At 37.1% G+C, this 17420-nt stretch overlaps 2 protein-coding genes across 2 annotated transcripts; both read left to right on the top strand.

The window, feature by feature from the left end:
• The first annotated feature begins 1698 nt into the window (after nt 1-1698).
• On the top strand, nt 1699-8741 carry LOC113709383 (uncharacterized). Its single transcript, XM_027232131.2, has 8 exons — nt 1699-1848; nt 2258-2281; nt 3246-3351; nt 3513-3581; nt 4446-4939; nt 6613-6874; nt 7122-7330; nt 8392-8741. Exons 1-8 carry the CDS (start codon nt 1844-1846, stop codon nt 8456-8458), a joined length of 1236 nt encoding a protein of 411 aa, XP_027087932.1. The 5' UTR covers nt 1699-1843; the 3' UTR covers nt 8459-8741.
• Nucleotides 8742-10902: 2161 nt separating this feature from the next.
• Nucleotides 10903-17056, top strand: LOC113710645 (riboflavin biosynthesis protein PYRR, chloroplastic-like). Its single transcript, XM_027233761.2, has 9 exons — nt 10903-11528; nt 11751-11885; nt 12217-12316; nt 12436-12561; nt 12645-12958; nt 13198-13317; nt 15256-15501; nt 15674-15799; nt 16591-17056. The coding sequence occupies exons 1-9, from the start codon at nt 11136-11138 to the stop codon at nt 16879-16881; spliced, it is 1851 nt and encodes a 616-aa protein (XP_027089562.1). The 5' UTR covers nt 10903-11135; the 3' UTR covers nt 16882-17056.
• The last annotated feature ends 364 nt before the right edge of the window (nt 17057-17420 follow it).

The raw sequence follows: 17420 nt of genomic DNA, 5'->3' as shown, positions 1-17420 counted from the left end.
GAAGATTGAAAAGCAGGTGCTTCTTTTTTCCTTTTCTAACGACGGCAAAGCAACGGATGATAACGATATTGCACTACTTTTTCAGTGGCTCACATGCATGACGCTACTGTGGATGCCAAACGCGGAACCCATAAGCAGCGGAACGTGTAAGCCACTCCTGGCCCTGGGTGCATCTACAAAGCAACCGCTTCCGTCGGACATTCACTTTTTCTATCCCCCACTAACTATCCCTATAATCATCCTATCCCACCTCCACAACAAAATGTCACCAAAATTCGAGAATTATGGAATGACAAAGTGTTGTTTGGATTGCCATTTACATATTCGACAACCATCACTTTTTTATTTTATATATATTAAATTATTACAAAATAATTTTCTATAAAAACAAATAGGCTTTCATGCTAAGAACTAGTCAAGAGTGGCCGGTACATCACACCCTTGCTTGCATGAGGTGTGAGTCTCACGTACGGACGGAGCTGCATCCTTACTCACCTGGTGTCTATTGTAGAAATTTTAGGATCAATGATTGGACCACGGAAACTAGAAATATTTTTTTTGGGGGATAAAGGAACATATTAATTATGTTGAATGCCCTCATAGAATTCATAATTGCACGAATCAACTTTGGTTAACCATGATTTGGAAAAAAAATTTATTTGCTTATATTACAAACATAATTTTTAACACATCTTTTTATCTTTTCAATCACTTTTTTATCTCACATATATTATATCATAAAAAGTGTTATAGTAATTATTTCAAATAATCTTCTATCCAAACGCATGTATTAATGTGTCGAGTTGCTACTATCCCAAGTATCAATTGTATGACCCATCTTTTTATCAAATTGTATAACCTTTCTATCTTGGAATTGTAACCTTTTTTCTCAAAGAGATTAATTGACCTTTTTAATTATTAGTAATATCTTACAAGATTAGATAATTATTGTACTGACATGCAAAGCAATGAATTTTATTATTTTGTTGTAAATCATTGAATACACTATTTCATGCTGTTAATTATTGATTCAAATTTGTAAGCAACCAGACAAGAATAGTTTATCATGCCTTTTTAAGCAACTTGATTAGGCTTACAAATCACTTATCCTTTTTTTTCTTGTCATTAAACCACTTCCACTGGCTAGGGTCTCATATAAAACCAAATAATTTGTAAATCTAAATTACCTAAGTTATCCACTATATAAGAGGTCAAAACAAGATATACCACATAGGACTGAATGATGAATCGAGTTATTCGATACCCGATTCGAGTTTGATTTGATAAAAGTTCGTTTGATTCTGGTTTGCCAACTAATTAAGTGGAGTTTGACTAGCGTCTTATATTCAATAACTTTTAAATTCGATAAAAAAAACTCGTTCAAATCTGATTCATCAGATAAACAAAGTTAAATTTAAATAAAATTTTAAACTTGTTAAAATAATCAAACAAACTTGAATATTAAGATGTTCGGTTTCGTTACACACTCATTTACAGCCCTAATAGCCGACCTCATAAGGAGGTTAAAGTTTTTTCAAGGGAAAAAAAAAAACAAAACGGAGAGAGAGAGGATGTCAATGTAATAACCAAAAGTTAATGAGGGAAATTTCTATAACCTTGCTAAAAGTTGGAGAAAGTTAGTATATAAAATACCCCGACCTTTTTGGGTAATTGTAAGAAAGTCTCAGGCTATAAATAATTTCCTGCGCGTTAAAACTAACCATATTGGTGCTCTCTCTCCCTCTCTCTCATCTTCCCTTTCTCTCTCTACGTTTCTATCATCGCACAAAGCAAAGAGTCTCTCATAAGACTCTAATTCCTCGATTTTTCGACATCTTGGTTTATGAGGTAATAATGAATTGATTTTGAGTTAGCTTTGATGAGATTTGCAGATAGATCTGATTTTACTCTTTAAGAAATTGCTGAAATGGAAAATCTGCTTATTGTTTTTTTTTTCCAAAAATGTCAATTGAACAATCGGTGTTAATTGTTCTTTCAAGATCGAATGATTCGTTCATTCTGATGTGTTAGGTGACTAATCGTCTTCCAAAACAGGAAAAGATTGGAATTGATTTAACAAAAGCTAGCCTTTGTTTTTTTTTTCATATGATTTCTTGCTGTAGATTTAGCTGAGAAGACGTTTTATGGTTCAGTTATATATATATAGATCTAGAAGATGGCTGATTTTATTGTTTAAAAATTTTATTCACGAATCACGATGGAGTATTGAACTTATTGATCTGGTGTGATTTTGCAGCTCGAAGGAGAGACCCACTCTTGGGTAAGTTTCCTTTAATTTTTAGGTTTTCATGCATAAATCTGTAAATAGGATGTTCATTTGCTAGTACTAGCTATTGATTATGTTTTATTATGATTTGACGTCAAATTGGAATATTCTGGTGGATAGTTATTGATTTCCTGGATATTAATTTTAAGAGTTTGGAGAACTGAGTTTTATGATGTGATATAAAATGAGGCTTCTCTGATGGTGAAGCTAAATTCAAGTAACTGCTTTGAATGTTTGGGACCTTTGTCATTTAGAACGCAATATTAAAATAAGGTTTCACTTTCTGCAGTTTTAAATGCAAGAGAACTAGTAATTGACAGCAGAATATGTGACTTTAGCCCCAAAAGAACACAAAAAAGGAAGGAAGAATGAAAGAACCAAAGAAATGTTCCAACTGGGAATTTATCCTTAAAACACAACAGTTACACACTGCTTTGCTGGTTTTCTGCAGTTTCTTTAGACTTCAAAACGCCTATGGTTTTGTTTCATCAAGATGATGCTATTTTGGTTCTGAAATTTATGGTTTTTTCTTGTTTTATTTGCACTTTTGAGTTCTATATGTTGTTGCATCATTGCCAAAGTGATAGGTCATGCTCCATAGAGAGTGTGATGCTATAAGTTTTCTTTCATGCATGTAAAAATTGCTCTGTCAGGTTGTTGATTTTAGCCTGTCAAGACTGAGGTTACTCCCATCAACTATTTTTCATTTATCCTGTGGACAACTCAATCAGAACTATCGTGATTTGTTCTCTCTTATATGTTGTCAACTAAATCAGAAGCTTAGTTGCTTAATTGACCTGATTTTCTTTTGCAGTTGTATATTTGTTTGGCAATTAATATGATTATATACATAGGTAGTACAAATAAAATTTGTTAATCCTGAATATTATGGCCTGCTGTGTTTGTTTTAAACACTTACCCTGTTTAGAATTAGTTGACAATTTGGTCTGCCGTACAGTGGCACGCGGATTAAGACCCGCAAACGGAATATTGCGGCACCGCTGGACCCTGCAGCATTTGCGGATGCAGTGGTCCAGATTTATCTGGATAATGCTGGTGATCTGGTAAATATTTTTTTGATCCATACTAACTTCATTTTCTCCCTTTTTCTTCTGTTTTTCTTTGTTTATATTCTACCTGCTTGTGCATTCTTACAAGTTTGTACGCATGTTTGGCTGGTGAAGGGGTCAAAGAGGTTCCATAATAAATTTTGCACTTCATGCAGGAACTTATTGCTAGGAGCATTGAGTCCTCAGACCTTAACTTCTCAAGATACGGTGACACCTTTTTTGAGGCAAGTATCTCAGGATTTTTGTAAAGCTCTTTATATACTTGATGCGTGTATTGCCATTAGTTTTTAATATTTCAATTTCCATCTCACAATGACTGCAAACATTGTCAGTGGGAAGTAAACAAGAATGTCTGTAAGGTTTGATAAAATTTATGAATTTTGAGTGGAAAGAACTGTTCCTGCTACCCATGAACTTTTTTAAATGAGATTGTACAGCTAAGGATAATTGAGACTTTCTTGTGCTTTAATTGGATGGTGATGTTGTTAGCATTGTGAATGAGTCTTGTTTACCATTGTGCTTGAAGAAAAACGAATGAAGCTCCTATCATCATTTAATTGTATTATTATCATTTTGTACTCTACCCACTGGAAACATGACTGTTTTCAGACTCTGAGATGTCAAGTATATGCTCCACAAGTGTAGCCCCATCCTTTTTGTGGATTGCCTATTTAATGCCAATGGATGCATCCAGTTGCTAGATATGTTCACCTAGCACAAATTTTGGGGCATCCTAAATTTTGATAGTGGTTCTGTATGAGTATGTGAAGACCTTTTTTTTAAGTGCTTTTCTGGTTGGTTCCTTTTAACTTGAGCAGTAAAAAGGTTGTCTGAAGATCTTATTCTTTGGTAGTTCGAAGTGTGTGGATATTAAAGTACTTGCGGGGGTTTACATAGGCAAGCTCTTCTTTTTCTCTCTTGGGTTACTTCTTTCTCCATTTCTCTTTGGGAAGTAGTGCTGGAATGGAAAGAGGGTTGGTAAAAACAAATCTTCCAATGGCACCTGATGAGGATTACTTACCATGTTATATTGTCTGAGGACTTTGAGGCTGCTGTGCTCTTTGATCTTACTCCTTGTAAATTTTCAGGTCGTCTTCACAGGGGGCCGTACACAACCTGGAACGACTAAACCTGATGAGGGGGACCGCCATCCTTACTCTATAATTGAGTGTGAGGCTAAGCGTGATGTCATTTTACCATCTGTAGTATACATACAGAAGATATTGCGAAGGAAACCTTTCCTTATAAAAAACCTTGAAAATGTTATGCGAAGATTTTTGCAATCGTTGGAGCTTTTCGAGGAAAATGAAAGGAAGAAGCTTGCTATTTTCACTGCTCTTGCTTTTTCACAGAAGTTGTCAGGTCTCCCACCTGAGACTGTGTTCCAACCCCTACTTAAGGATAACCTTGTTGGCAAAGGGCTAGTTCTGTCATTTATCACAGACTTCTTTAAGGAATATCTGATTGATAACAGCCTTGATGATTTAATTTCAATCTTGAAGCGGGGTAAGATGGAGGAAAATCTTCTTGAGTTCTTCCCCCCTGCAAAGAGAACTCCTGAAGCTTTCTCAGAGCATTTCACGTAAGTTTTCTCTTTCCCTTTTTAAATTTGGAATGGCCTTCAGTGGCAGTTCAGTTTTCCTTTTTGCTTTTGTAAGATCAAATTTAAATATTTTAGGTGCTCCTGTAAAAATTCGTGATAGAAAAGATTTGAATTGATTTGGCTTTTGTCTTTTTGTTCGTTCTATTTTGAGATTGCTTACAGAGCGGTTTCATGTTTACAGTATTATGGAATTTGAATCGTATGATTCTACCATCCTTTTTATATGACCTAGCTGTTATTGGATATGCAAGTGCCATTGTGTTAAGTCATGAAGATAAACCGTCTTTTCTTACCATTGGATATACTCTTTTCGAGTAACTTGATAACGTCAAGAAAATATTTGGCCTTAAGCAAATGCCATGATTGTACTGTGTCCTATGAACACATGAAGAGTTACTCCGTAGATTTTCTGAGAAAGGTTTAAGCTGCTTGTTTTACTTTTTAGTGTTTGTGTATGGTTTACTAATGTAGAAAAAAGTTCTTACTTAGTACATTATTCTTGGGAAGAAAGAAGTTTCTGAAAGAAGTAACTGACAGATAGCAAAAGCTGTCTTAGTGTTTTTTTTTTATTATATCCTTCAGTATACAGGGGAAGTATAGAGAAATTGAGAGACGCCATCAACTCTTCTTACCATCACTATTTAAGATGAGAGCAGTATGTATTTGTGATGACCCATGATATGTGTGTGTGTATATATGTTGATGTCAATTTCTTCTCTCTTTTCTTCTTTGAAGAGGATTTTGGTCTTTAGTTTCAAGTAATATCTTTATTGTTGTCACTGCCATCTGTGCTTCTTGAACTCTGTCATGTTTCATTTCTTTCCATATATTAAGTTTTGTCACTTTTTGCTTTGAACTTTCCTATGCTTTAAGTTGGGCCTCCTTTCTAATTAATTTGTTGACTGGTCTGAGAGGAATGAAATGAGGGCATTGAAAAGTTTATAAGCAAGATAGTTTGGAATTTAGCCAAGCCAGAAAAGAAAGTAAATTAGTAGTAATACGCAATCCACATCAAACATGATATTTTTCTTCTCTCCAAAGAAATGGAGGAAAGACTTAGGTAGATTTTTTATTTTTATTTTTTGTTGGTTAGCTTTGGCCAGTTGAATAGGATTATATTGCTTATCTTCAAAGTTCCAAAAATAATACAAGAACCCATATGTAAGAATGATGATGTTTAAGCAGGCAAAAAGCGTAGGCCTGCTTTGGTTTTTACTCTTTCCCCTTCCTAAATGTGCCCTCTCTCTCTCTCTCTCACACACACACACACACATTTTTTTTGGGTTTTATGATATAATGTTGATTCTCTTTTCTTAATGCCTGTTGCCTAGTTCCCTCCCTTTTTCTCATCTACTTGGAAAATCAGTCACTTAATAAACACGTCTCTCAATTCTCAACAGTATGCATCAATTTTACTTCAATGTGCATGTATATGCATTAAGGGGCAATTTTCAATCATTATATTGTCTGGTTCTATGTACATGTTGCTAATAGTAGTTATATTTCTATTGTTTTATTCATTGGTGGTGATCTGAAACTCAATTTGTCTCTAGGTCTTATTTAGTTGATAGTAAGTCCTAAACATTGTAATTCTTTATTATCGTCTGTTTCCAGAGTTTAGTCAACTGTACTGAATTAAATGAATGTTTCAGCAAAGAGGGGCTTCTGCCGTTGGTTGAGTACAATGACAAGAAGATATTTGAGGTGAAGCTGAAGGAAATGAAATCTGCTCTAACAAGCCAGATAGCAGAAGAAGCAGGCATATCTGAAGTCATAGAAACAGTGAAGCAGCATGTAAAAGATGCTAAATTTCCTGACATTGAGGTTGTTCGGATTCTGTGGGATGTTCTGATGGATGCTGTTCAGTGGTCAGGCAAGAACCAACAGCAGAATGCAAATTCAGCTCTTCGTCAGGTATGACGTTTGATTTATGTATGGGGACCCTGCATAAGCATTGTATGTATTTAGCTACAACTTGCTAAATCACAGATAGAGTTTTGAACTATTTTGACTTATGGAGTTTTGCATGGTGATTCTGTTCCTGATTTAGCCTGCTCTTCATGTTTTAAAGAGAAGGAAAAGCTTCGCTACTGTTTGCACTGGCTGTAATGTTTACATAATAGTTACTGAATATATTTTTTGAATGTTTTTCTATGTTTAGGTCAAAACATGGGCAAAGTTATTGAATACCTTCTGCACTAGTGGAAAGCTGGAGCTGGAACTTATATACAAAATCCAAGTCCAGTGCTATGAGGATACAAAACTGATGAAACTATTCCCTGAAATTGTGAAGTCCCTTTATGACGAGGATGTTCTAGCTGAAGATACCATTCTTCACTGGTGCCGAAAGGGAACCAATCCTAAGGGCAGGTATTATATTTAATTGGCATTTGATACTGTTTTTAGGCAGATATCATGTAAATTTCTCCTGTTATTTTTCTATTTTCTAGAATCCTCCAGGAGAATGTCACCTTTAGTCCATCAAAGAGCTTAATATTTGTCATTTTACACTTTGATTATCTTCTTTTTCTTTTCTCCCCTAGAGATGCACATTCTAGATGGAAACCTCTTCAGAACTGTAATTTCCGCTTCATTATTAGTATGGAAATCAGTTACCGTCTGCCTTTGAACCCTCACCTAGCTGCCTTAATTTGTTTTATCTTCCCAGCTTACTGCTCATAGGGTGTAGTTACCTCTTGCTTTCCAAAGGTGGTACAAATATATTTACTTGTAAACATGCTATAGTTAGACAGAGGCACTATTTGACATATTTGATGTACTGCAAAATGTGCCTGAAACTGTGATGAGCTTTAGAAGTGATTGAGCATAAATATTTAACAAGCAATCTGAAAAGGTTTGTTGTTTTAGCATATTGTTATTATTCTTTTGGCGGCTGTAGTGTGGTGGTAGCGGTGTCCCAAAGGGAAAGTATCAGCTCTTGCAGCCTATCCAGTTTATTATTCATCTTCTGGGATTGAACAATTTGGCTGACCTCCTTATAGTCTGGTTTCTATCTTTTCTGAACGAGCTTTGATTTTTCTGTGATTTGGAGAATCAGGGATAAAAAAAATTAATCTGACATCCTTATCATCTTCTGGGATTAAACAATTTACCTGACATCCTTGTTACTAACTGGTTCCTATCTTTTCTTAATGAGCTTTGATTTTTTCATTGTTTTTGGAAAATCATAATAACATAGAGTTGCGAAACGTATAGTTTAGTCTTTCTTAGAAACTGTCCATTAACTTATCTATGAACACTTTGGATGCATGATCTAACTAGTAACTTCTGCATTTTCACTTTGGGAGCTGAACAAAGTTCTGCTTACCGAATGCTGGGGTAGACTAAGGAATATTTGTCAGATCACTACTTTTGATCATTTGATTTTTCAGGTCAAAGTTGTTGGAGCTAATATTTACTCTTGAATGCAGGCAAACCTTTGTCAAGGCATTGGAGCCATTTGTGAAATGGCTGGAGGAGGCGGAAGAAGAGGAGTGAGTTTCTGGAGACAGTTCAGCTGTTGAGTTGGGCAATGAAGAGGAATAAAACTCCGGTGATGGAATTGAACCTGGCCCTGAGAACTCACTGTTGTCTCGAATGTTGACTCGTGGCTTACTATTTCTATAAAGGATATTGAACGTCCCTAATGTCATTTATATTCTTGTTTTCCTGATTGTTAACAAATAGTAATACTCTCTTGCTTTATACCTTCAGACAATCTTATGCAAGTTTGCTTTTTCTTTTCTTTTTTTTAATTAACTTAATTATTATATCCTGGTAATTGATCTGTGTCCCAATAAATTTTGCTTTTCGACTAGATTCTTGCTATATTTTGCAGCTCGTTTTCTTAGGGAGAAGAGTTGTTTCGAGATAAAATCTTAATAAGTTTTAAGATTTTGGATTGTGCTATTATCATTTCATCTGCTATCATGTTTGTTGTGCTAATTTCTTTTAAGAGCCCAATAAGATAGTTCATGGTGTTCCTGTGGCTAGAGAATGTTTAGGTCTTGAATCGCAAAATGTTGGGTAACCGTCGTCAGGATATTCATAAGCAATTACAATACCTGTCATTATGTCACCAAAAAATGCATGATTTCGGAAGAACGACTTTTAAGGGATTCCTTTGGCACGTTTTCAAAGTTTTACGAAAGAATGTACAAGTCGATTTTGACTTTCAGGGGAATGGATCTTCTAAACCCAATAGAGGTTGAGTCAATAATTGTAAGAGTAACAAGATTGTATTGGGCATCCATAGCACAATTATGTCGTGAACCCGATCACAATTCTCGACAAATAGTTTGCACATATTTACTGTAATAGTAGAATTTCGTGGAGTAAGCTTGGGCTTTATGTTTCAGATTTTGTTCTTTGTTGACACATTTTGAAGAACAACAAATAAACCACGACGGTGACAATGGCGCGCGTCCTTAGGTCCGTGCATGTATACTGTTTTGGTCAGGCCATGATGCCCTCAAAACTAGAGCACTGAGATTCACTCGGATTTGGTTTGCCGTGCTGCTCTGAATTTCTACAGTCATGCGTGCACAATTCCCCATTGAAGAAAAAAGAACTGTCCAGTCCAATGCCAAGAATTGAGGTGCACTATCCTATCCACTGTCATATCGAAAAGTCAGTTGAACCATTAATAGATGGATGGCATTAATGGAGTCCTGGAAATCAAGCATTGGGATATGTGAACAGACCTTCCGGTCCTTAAGTCCTTACCCCTTCATCATATGCCATCATAACTAAGACCACAAGTCTTCTTAGCATCAGTTTAGCACTAGAAGGAAATATAGCAGTAGAATCCCCACACCCAAATCCACCCATAATTAGTCGGTAGTGGTGGGTGGCGATGAAAATGCAGGATGAAAAGCTAGCACAAGGAAGCGTCACACAGGACACAGAAGCCAAGGAGGAGGAGGAGGAGGAGGAGAAACACCGACGTCGCCATGTAACAATTAGGGTGCAGAAGGAGCACGCAAATGACATTGTTATGAAAATCAAACGGGATGTTCGTCTAGGTCGGATGATGCTTGTTTATTGCGATCATCTCCGGCTGGAGGCCGCTGCTCTAAGGTTCAGTTTCGAGGGGAGAAGGGTTCAGGAATGGGACACACCAGAGGGGATAGGCCTCGAGGATGGGGATATCATCGACGTCTGGTCTGATATGTCCGGGGGTGGCGGTGGTGGTGTCATCTCGCTGTAAATCACTCACGTACTGCTTCTGCTTCATTCCCGTTCTCATTTCCTTCTCGTTTGGCCTGCATTCTGTCATTTAGTTTGATGTATATTGCCAGTAGCATTTTTGGGTTTTCGATGATGTTCATGTTTGTACTGGTGGATTAGCGTCGTCACTTTGATCCCTATGTGTCGTAGTGGTGTAATTGCATGAACGCATCAAATTCCAAGCCACAAGCCTTTTGGCCTTCTTAGTTGGAAAAAAGCCAAAATCTTGCAGTAGAGTAAGCAGCACTCATAAACATCATTCGATTCTGTGATCTCAATCCATACGTTTAATTGTTAAATACATGGGAAGCTACACCACTATAAAGAAAGAAGGATGATTTGTTTTAAATGTACACCTTTATTTTGCTATTATGCTATACAAACAAGAAGAACAATAGTAAGAATCGCTAGAAGCAGATGGATGAGAACTGCAGCATATGACAGCTCCGCTACAAGCCTACAACGTTGAGCACTAGCACTAGCACTAGTAGTATGCTGCTACTTGCTAGTAGTAATGACTTGCCTACATCTTTCGGCCAAACTAGAAGTGCTGCTGGGCTCGAGTAGCATCGTACTTGAGTTCATCATCACTCACGGGCTAAAAACAAAACATCTAAGCAAGCGGGTCAGTGTTTACACCCATGGCCCAACTAGTGACATTTTAATTTATTCCAATAACATTTATTTTATCCACTTTTATCCTCAAACTCTTTAGCTCTGCCACAGCAATTATTGGCCAAACCCCTGAAATAAATGCAATGAACTCTTTTTTGGTTTTGTTTTAATTTACGAGTTATTTATTTCCACGGTTTATACATTACTTTATATCTGCTCAGTTAAAAAGAGAGTTGGAATTTCAAAGACGCCTAAAATTCAATTAGAAAAATCGTCCCAATTTGGACATAGTTTTTTTCTCATTGCATCTTCTTCAACCTTCCTGTGTGAAATGGCGCTATCATTTTCGTTTGGAGGACTTCCTATTCCTCCTCTTATCGATAGAACTGCCATTGCTTGCTCATCCAATAACTCATCCTCATCCCACGCTTTTGATGCTGCGTATATCAAACGCGCCGCGGAGCTAGCCGATAAGTCCGCCGGCTTCACCGCTCCCCATCCCAACTTGGGCTGCGTCGTTGCCACCACCGCCAATGGCTCTGGAAAAGAAGGACGACCAGGAGTCGTGGTTGGGGAAGGTTATCTTTACGCTGAGGGTACCTCTCCGGCTGAGCTCCAGGCCGTCGAGTCCGCCGGTGAACTGTCCAGAGGCGCCACAGCTTATCTCAATATGGAGCCCGGCGATTGCTACAGTGATCGCACCGCCGTCTCTGCTCTTGTCAACGTATGCACTCTCTCTCTCTCTCTCTCTCTCTCCTGTTTATATATATTTTTTACCGGTTAGAAATTGATGATGTATGTGTACGTCAGTATCTGCTCGACATTGGCTTTTCAAGTGAGCTTAATTAAATTGTGCTCATAGTTAGTTTTGTAATTGGAGTCTTGTATTCTCAAATTTTCTATTGGAGTGAAGATTTTTCTAATGCGAGTAATGTGTGTGGATTAGGCAGGAATTAGTAGAGTTGTAATTGGAATTAGGCATCCTTTGCCACATCTTCGGGGGAATGCTATTCGAGCCTTGAGAAGTGAAGGACTGAAGGTTGATGTTCTTGGGGAAGATATACAAAGTAAAACTATTGAGGTACCATTGCACTATATGATTACTGCTTTAAAAACATGCAACGAATGAGAATTTTTCGGCATACATGATTTATTATGGCATGGTTAAGAATTAATATGAGCTTGGCAATTTGAGGATGCTAGTATGACCATTTACCAATGATAGTGGTACTATTGACATGTATATGCTTTCTTAGCTAAACAGAGGAAATAGTATGGTTGTCTTTCTCTATATGCATTCTAAGTTTAGTTGCCAACCCTCCCATCTTCTAGAAAAAGGTCCTTCCTAATACACAATGCAGTAGAATTACGTTGCATCTGGTGTTATTGACACTGTGCACGGTGTGCTGCAGGAGGCTTTGAAATCCTGTCTCCTAGTTAATGCTCCTTTGCTTTATAGAGCTGCTAATCGAGTTCCATTCTCTGTTCTCAAGTATGCAATGACCCTTGATGGTGAGAAAATGCAATTGTTATCAGATTGTTTGGTGCTTTGCCTTAATTTCGTTTAGTACTTGTGATTGAACGTCCATATGTGGTCCTTACAAATTTAATTGGCCTATGTATGAGGACAGGAAAAATTGCTGCAAGTAGCGGGCATGCATCATGGATAAGCAGCAAAAAGTCAAGAACTCTAGTTTTTCAATTGCGGGGCAGGAGTGATGCTGTAATTGTTGGAGGAAACACTGTACGCAGAGATAGTACGAACCTTTGTTAGCCATTTCTTTCCCTGTTGGAGATGATTAGTATCCTAATGCTATCATAATTCAATTTGGCAACTCAGATCCACGTTTAACTGCAAGACATGGAGGTGGCCATTTGCCTAGACGAATTGTAATGTCAAGAACTCTTAATCTTCCTGAGGTAGCAAATCTTTGGGATGTTGCTGAGGTACCCACTATAGTTGCAACACAAAGAGGTGCACGAAAGAGTTTCCAAAAATATCTTGCTTCCAAAGATGTTGAAGTGGTGGAGTTTGACATTTTAAACCCAAAAGATGTTATGGAGTACTTCTATGACCGTGGTTATCTCTCAATCCTTTGGGAATGTGGAGGCACATTGGCTGCATCTGCCATTACATCTGGTGTCATACACAAAGTATGCCCAATTTTCTGTTGTTAATACCATTAGAGTAGATTGATACACCTAGTGCCACATGCTCCATAATTCACTTAAGATGAAAATATTTCATTAAAGGATGTGAATATCTTCAATAGCCTATTTCATCCATCTTTTGCTTCCTGGTTGGTATAGGATCATGTAAAACAAACTTTAACTAACAGACATTTTGAAAAGTTGTCCATTGATGGTCACTAAATTTAGCTATGTAAATGCAGGTACATGCATTTGTTGCTCCGAAAATCATTGGAGGAAGGAATGCCCCTTCTCCTGTCGGCGAACTGGGGATGGTTGAGATGTCACAGGCTATGGAGCTGATTGATGTTAGCTATGAGCAGGTTAAAATATTTTTTTTTTGTAGTTGTGATTGCTGTGTCCATATTATATTTTGCTGTACAAACTTTTCATTGAATTGGTTATGGTATCCTTCTGATCTAGTGGATATCATGACCTGTAATTTTTCTGACTTTTATCGGTTTTAGTGAAAAATGGGCATAGGCAGTTACATGAGTAGAATGCGACACTTTTAGGTGAACTTCTTGTTTTGCAATATTGCTGATAATGTCCCGTGAACTTGTGCTATTTTGTTTTCATATCACCAGGAAATGCATGAAAAGTTATAATAAGGAGAGAAATGTGAAGAAGAGAAAAAGTTAACTCTACGCTAACTAAATTAAGTTCTTCTCCTCATTGTCAGATTGAAAGAATTTGGATTCTTCTTTTCCATTTTAAGTGAATATGTTATGTATCAAAGCTTGAATATAATGGTCATATGCTTTTCAACTGCACAGAATTTAGAAAGAATAGACATACCTTAATTTTAAGTTCTCAATTTTGTCTGAACATGAAAACATTTGAAAAAAGAATGGTACTTTCGATTTAAGGAGTGCAACTGTTCCCTGAAACAAATAAATGGTGTTTTTATCTTCATTTGCAAGTGGTAGTTCAACTAAAATAGTTCGTACGAGATCCTATTAAGGGACTAAAACTGCAATTCTCCGTTGGAATTGACTCTAAAGGTGGGTAGGATCAGGAAAAATGCACTCATGGACTAGAAAAAGCAAATGCTGTAATTTGTTGTTAAGTCTTCATAAATGATCCTTGAAGATTTTTATCTTAATAGCCCAAGATAAGCTGCATTTTTTCTTTATGAGCTAATAAAGAGAACAATTTACCTGGAAAGAACTTGAGCTAGAGAAAAGAATTCATCTGATGTGCTACCTGTCATATCAAAATATGACGAAATGCAAAAAGCATTTGATGCTAGAACTTGTGTACATCCTTTCTGTGCTAAGGGATTTGTATGGGCTACACCTGAATGTTGTAAGAGCTTTTAGCAGGAAAGCATGTTGGAATATTAGCATCAGTTGAGCATCATTTATCTTTTTGCATATTCTTCCTAAATTTTTTATGGAGATAGTATATACTGTATGAATAGGGGAAAGAATTGGGTGCAATCATTTGCTGTCTGTGCCTTTGAATAAGATTTGTGACTCCACCCCTAACCCCTAACATTCTAAGAAAGATGAAGATAATACTTATTTAGGGAGATTGCTTCTTGCCTGACTGACTTTTTGTCTCTCCTGAAACCAATACAAGTTTTGGTTTTTTTTACTATACTGGGGAGGCCCATGTCAGGATTATGAGAGAAAGGATGGTATAACCACTGGCCCAATTCTTGCTCTCAGCTTATAAGCTGGTTAGTTTGCTTTAATTGCATTACATGTTACAATGTTTAAGAATGCAAATGAATTCCTGAAAACTTAATTGTTTGATAACTATTTTCATGAATAATGGAAAATTTCCTTTGGTAATTTCTTAATATGAGTTTATATGATGAGTCAGGCCCTTATGGATGAATTGGCTGGATAATTGGATTACCTCGATAATCTAAAATGAACATTTGTATTGGTTGGAGAAAAGTCTGCTGGTGATAATGTCTGTCAACCATTGTTGGTAACAATTATGAATTAAAATGCCTTTCCTATTCATACGATAGTGTTTTGCTATTGTTTGCTTGTTCTGTTATTGGTTGAAGAATTTCCTATGCTTGCTTTCCCATGACATTTTCAGTATGCTTAGTTCTCTAGGTATGATTTCATATGTTGATAATGCTTTTATCGAAAGAAGAGCAAAGAATTAGACTAATATGAAGAGCTGCAAAAAGCAGAAATGGTGTAGTACTCATTTGTTTGCTTGTTTTGCCTTGATGTTGTCTGCTTCACTTTTCTTTTCTTGTTTTATATCTTCACCAACTTTTGGTGCACATGTTGCAGATTGGGCCTGACATGCTTATAAGTGGATTTCTTCAGCCAGTCCCTGACCTGTCCCCTACTATTCCATCAATTGAAGAAACCTCTGCAGTTGATCCTAGCGTCTCTCCTTATGAATCAAGTATCATATTCTTCTACAAAACATGGGATCCTTATGGTGCCTTTTCAAATTTCTCTCCCCATGCAATTCGAATTCCTGATGAAAATGGGGATTACTTCACCTGGCCAAGTGTAGAGCACTATTACCAGGTTGCATGCTTGCTTCATTTATTTATTAATGCATAAATGGACTTGAGAGGGAGAAAAAAAAAAAGAAAAAAAAACAGAGGAGAAGATGCATTGGCTGCCACGTTAAATTCATACGAAACATCCTCCCCTGGACCTGTCTTATGAGTGTGGTTTTCTGACCCTCTATATGTAGGCACAAAAATTTATTGGAGTGACCGATCCTATAGCTCAGACCTGTTTGGATGAAATAAAATCAGCTAGAAGTCCTGAAGAAGCAGCTCGGATAGGGAGGAAAATACAGAGACAACACCCTCATCTGGTAAGAATTTCTAAACTTAGGAAGCTCATAGCCTGTTGGTACAGTGGCAATAGCAGCCAAATTCCTTGCCCACTTCTTTGCAGCCATCCTTTAAGAAATAATTGCACTCTCCATGAAATTATAGCAGTTCTACTGGCATTTGCTTGTACTTCAATTATCTAGGCTTAGTCAAGTGTTTTACAAAACATGCAATTCAACTCGCATTTTCTAACACCACATGTTGCTTTTTTTTTTTTCCCCAAGTCATTGAACCTGGTGCAGGGACTGCTCTAGGGGTCACTGGTCCGACCATGAGGTTTTGGACAGTGTGTTACATGGTACCAAAGTCATCTAAAAATGACTAAATGTGACAACACTATTTGTTTCTGCAGTGTCTAGATTTTAAAATCGCGCATATCACTTGGAAAAATAATTTAATGAGACAAATGACTGAAACCAACATTTTTAGCCCTCAGGGATTAAAGTTGATACCATTAGATGTTTATGTAGCCGATGACCTTATTCTGTTAAAGTAGCATCCAAGTTGTATCTATATTTACAAACAGCCCCTGAACATGCTAAACACGGCACTTTTCTCAAATATTGGGGTCTGAAAATGCCATTAGTAAAGACTTTTGGGAAGGTACTGAACATGTTAGAAAGCTGGTTGTGCCTTTGCGCCTACTTCCTTTGTGATCTCTTAGCTTCACCTTCATTTTATTAAGAGTTTAGTTACGTACATTCTGTCATTATCTTTATTTCATTATGAGTTTTTGGCTGTGCGATATTCTTTTCCCTTTTCTCTGTTTCAGGTGAGAGATGATTGGGAATCTGTCAAGATTAATATCATGTACAAAGGCTTAAAGTGCAAGTTCTCCATATACCCACATCTAAATTCCATGCTGCTCTCAACAGCAGGTTCTGTTCTTGTAGAAGCTTCACCCCATGACCTGTTCTGGGGTGGAGGTCGAGATGGAGAAGGCCTGAATTATCTTGGAAGGCTGCTGATGCAGCTGAGATCTGAGTTTTTGGGTGACTTCTCAGCATCACACGATCAGTCTACTACTCACCAGGAAAGAAAAGATGAGCTGAATAGATTATAGTTATATATATATATTGTAGGATTCACATGTAATCTCGAGTTGTGCCAATAGTCAAATAATATTCTTTTTTAATCTTTTTGGATCTGGTGCTATACAAGTTAAATTGGGTGCCATGTAGAATATTACCTAGTATTAACTTTCTCATATTTGATGCCTAGTTTCTGTTTTCCAATTATTCCTTATGCTTATAGGAGCATTATTATTAGAGTGAAGTGCCTCTCTTCGTGGAGAGTTGACAGAACGACGGGCAGAGATTATTTTTCCTGGGTAGAGATTTGGATACCTTAAATGCTACACCTATGCATGCTGTTTGTTGGAATAAATTGATCCACAGGGGGCAGAATTTTGCCGTGCTCCTGTTCTTTGAGCGGGTTTGAGATTATGTGTTGGAGGAGACACGGTCAGATAGGTTGCCAAGGGGCTGCGCCTGCGCCGCCTTGTACTTTTTCTTTCTTTTACTTTTCATCCTATGGTCATTCAACGACATTATTATGCTACGTCAACAAAACAGACTGAAGTCAGTTCAGGCTGCCTCTAGG

The sequence above is a fragment of the Coffea arabica genome, chromosome 9e (genome assembly GCF_036785885.1).
Source record: "Coffea arabica cultivar ET-39 chromosome 9e, Coffea Arabica ET-39 HiFi, whole genome shotgun sequence".
NCBI lineage: Eukaryota > Viridiplantae > Streptophyta > Magnoliopsida > Gentianales > Rubiaceae > Coffea > Coffea arabica.
The sequence above is the reverse complement of the archived record's forward strand: the minus strand, read 5'-3'. Positions and strand labels throughout refer to the sequence as shown.

What these genes read in the sequence shown, in the direction of transcription:
- LOC113709383 (XM_027232131.2), top strand. An exon ending in AAGGAGAGACCCACTCTTGG is followed by an intron (nt 2,282 to 3,245) that starts GTAAGTTTCCTT and finishes TCTGCCGTACAG; the next exon opens with TGGCACGCGGATTAAGACCC. An exon ending in GGAACCAATCCTAAGGGCAG is followed by an intron (nt 7,331 to 8,391) that starts GTATTATATTTA and finishes TCTTGAATGCAG; the next exon opens with GCAAACCTTTGTCAAGGCAT.
- LOC113710645 (XM_027233761.2), top strand. Translation starts at nt 11,136, where the DNA reads ATGGCGCTATCATTTTCGTTTGGAGGACTTCCTATTCCTCCTCTTATC. An exon ending in CCGTCTCTGCTCTTGTCAAC is followed by an intron (nt 11,529 to 11,750) that starts GTATGCACTCTC and finishes TGTGTGGATTAG; the next exon opens with GCAGGAATTAGTAGAGTTGT. An exon ending in GTGTAGAGCACTATTACCAG is followed by an intron (nt 15,502 to 15,673) that starts GTTGCATGCTTG and finishes CTCTATATGTAG; the next exon opens with GCACAAAAATTTATTGGAGT.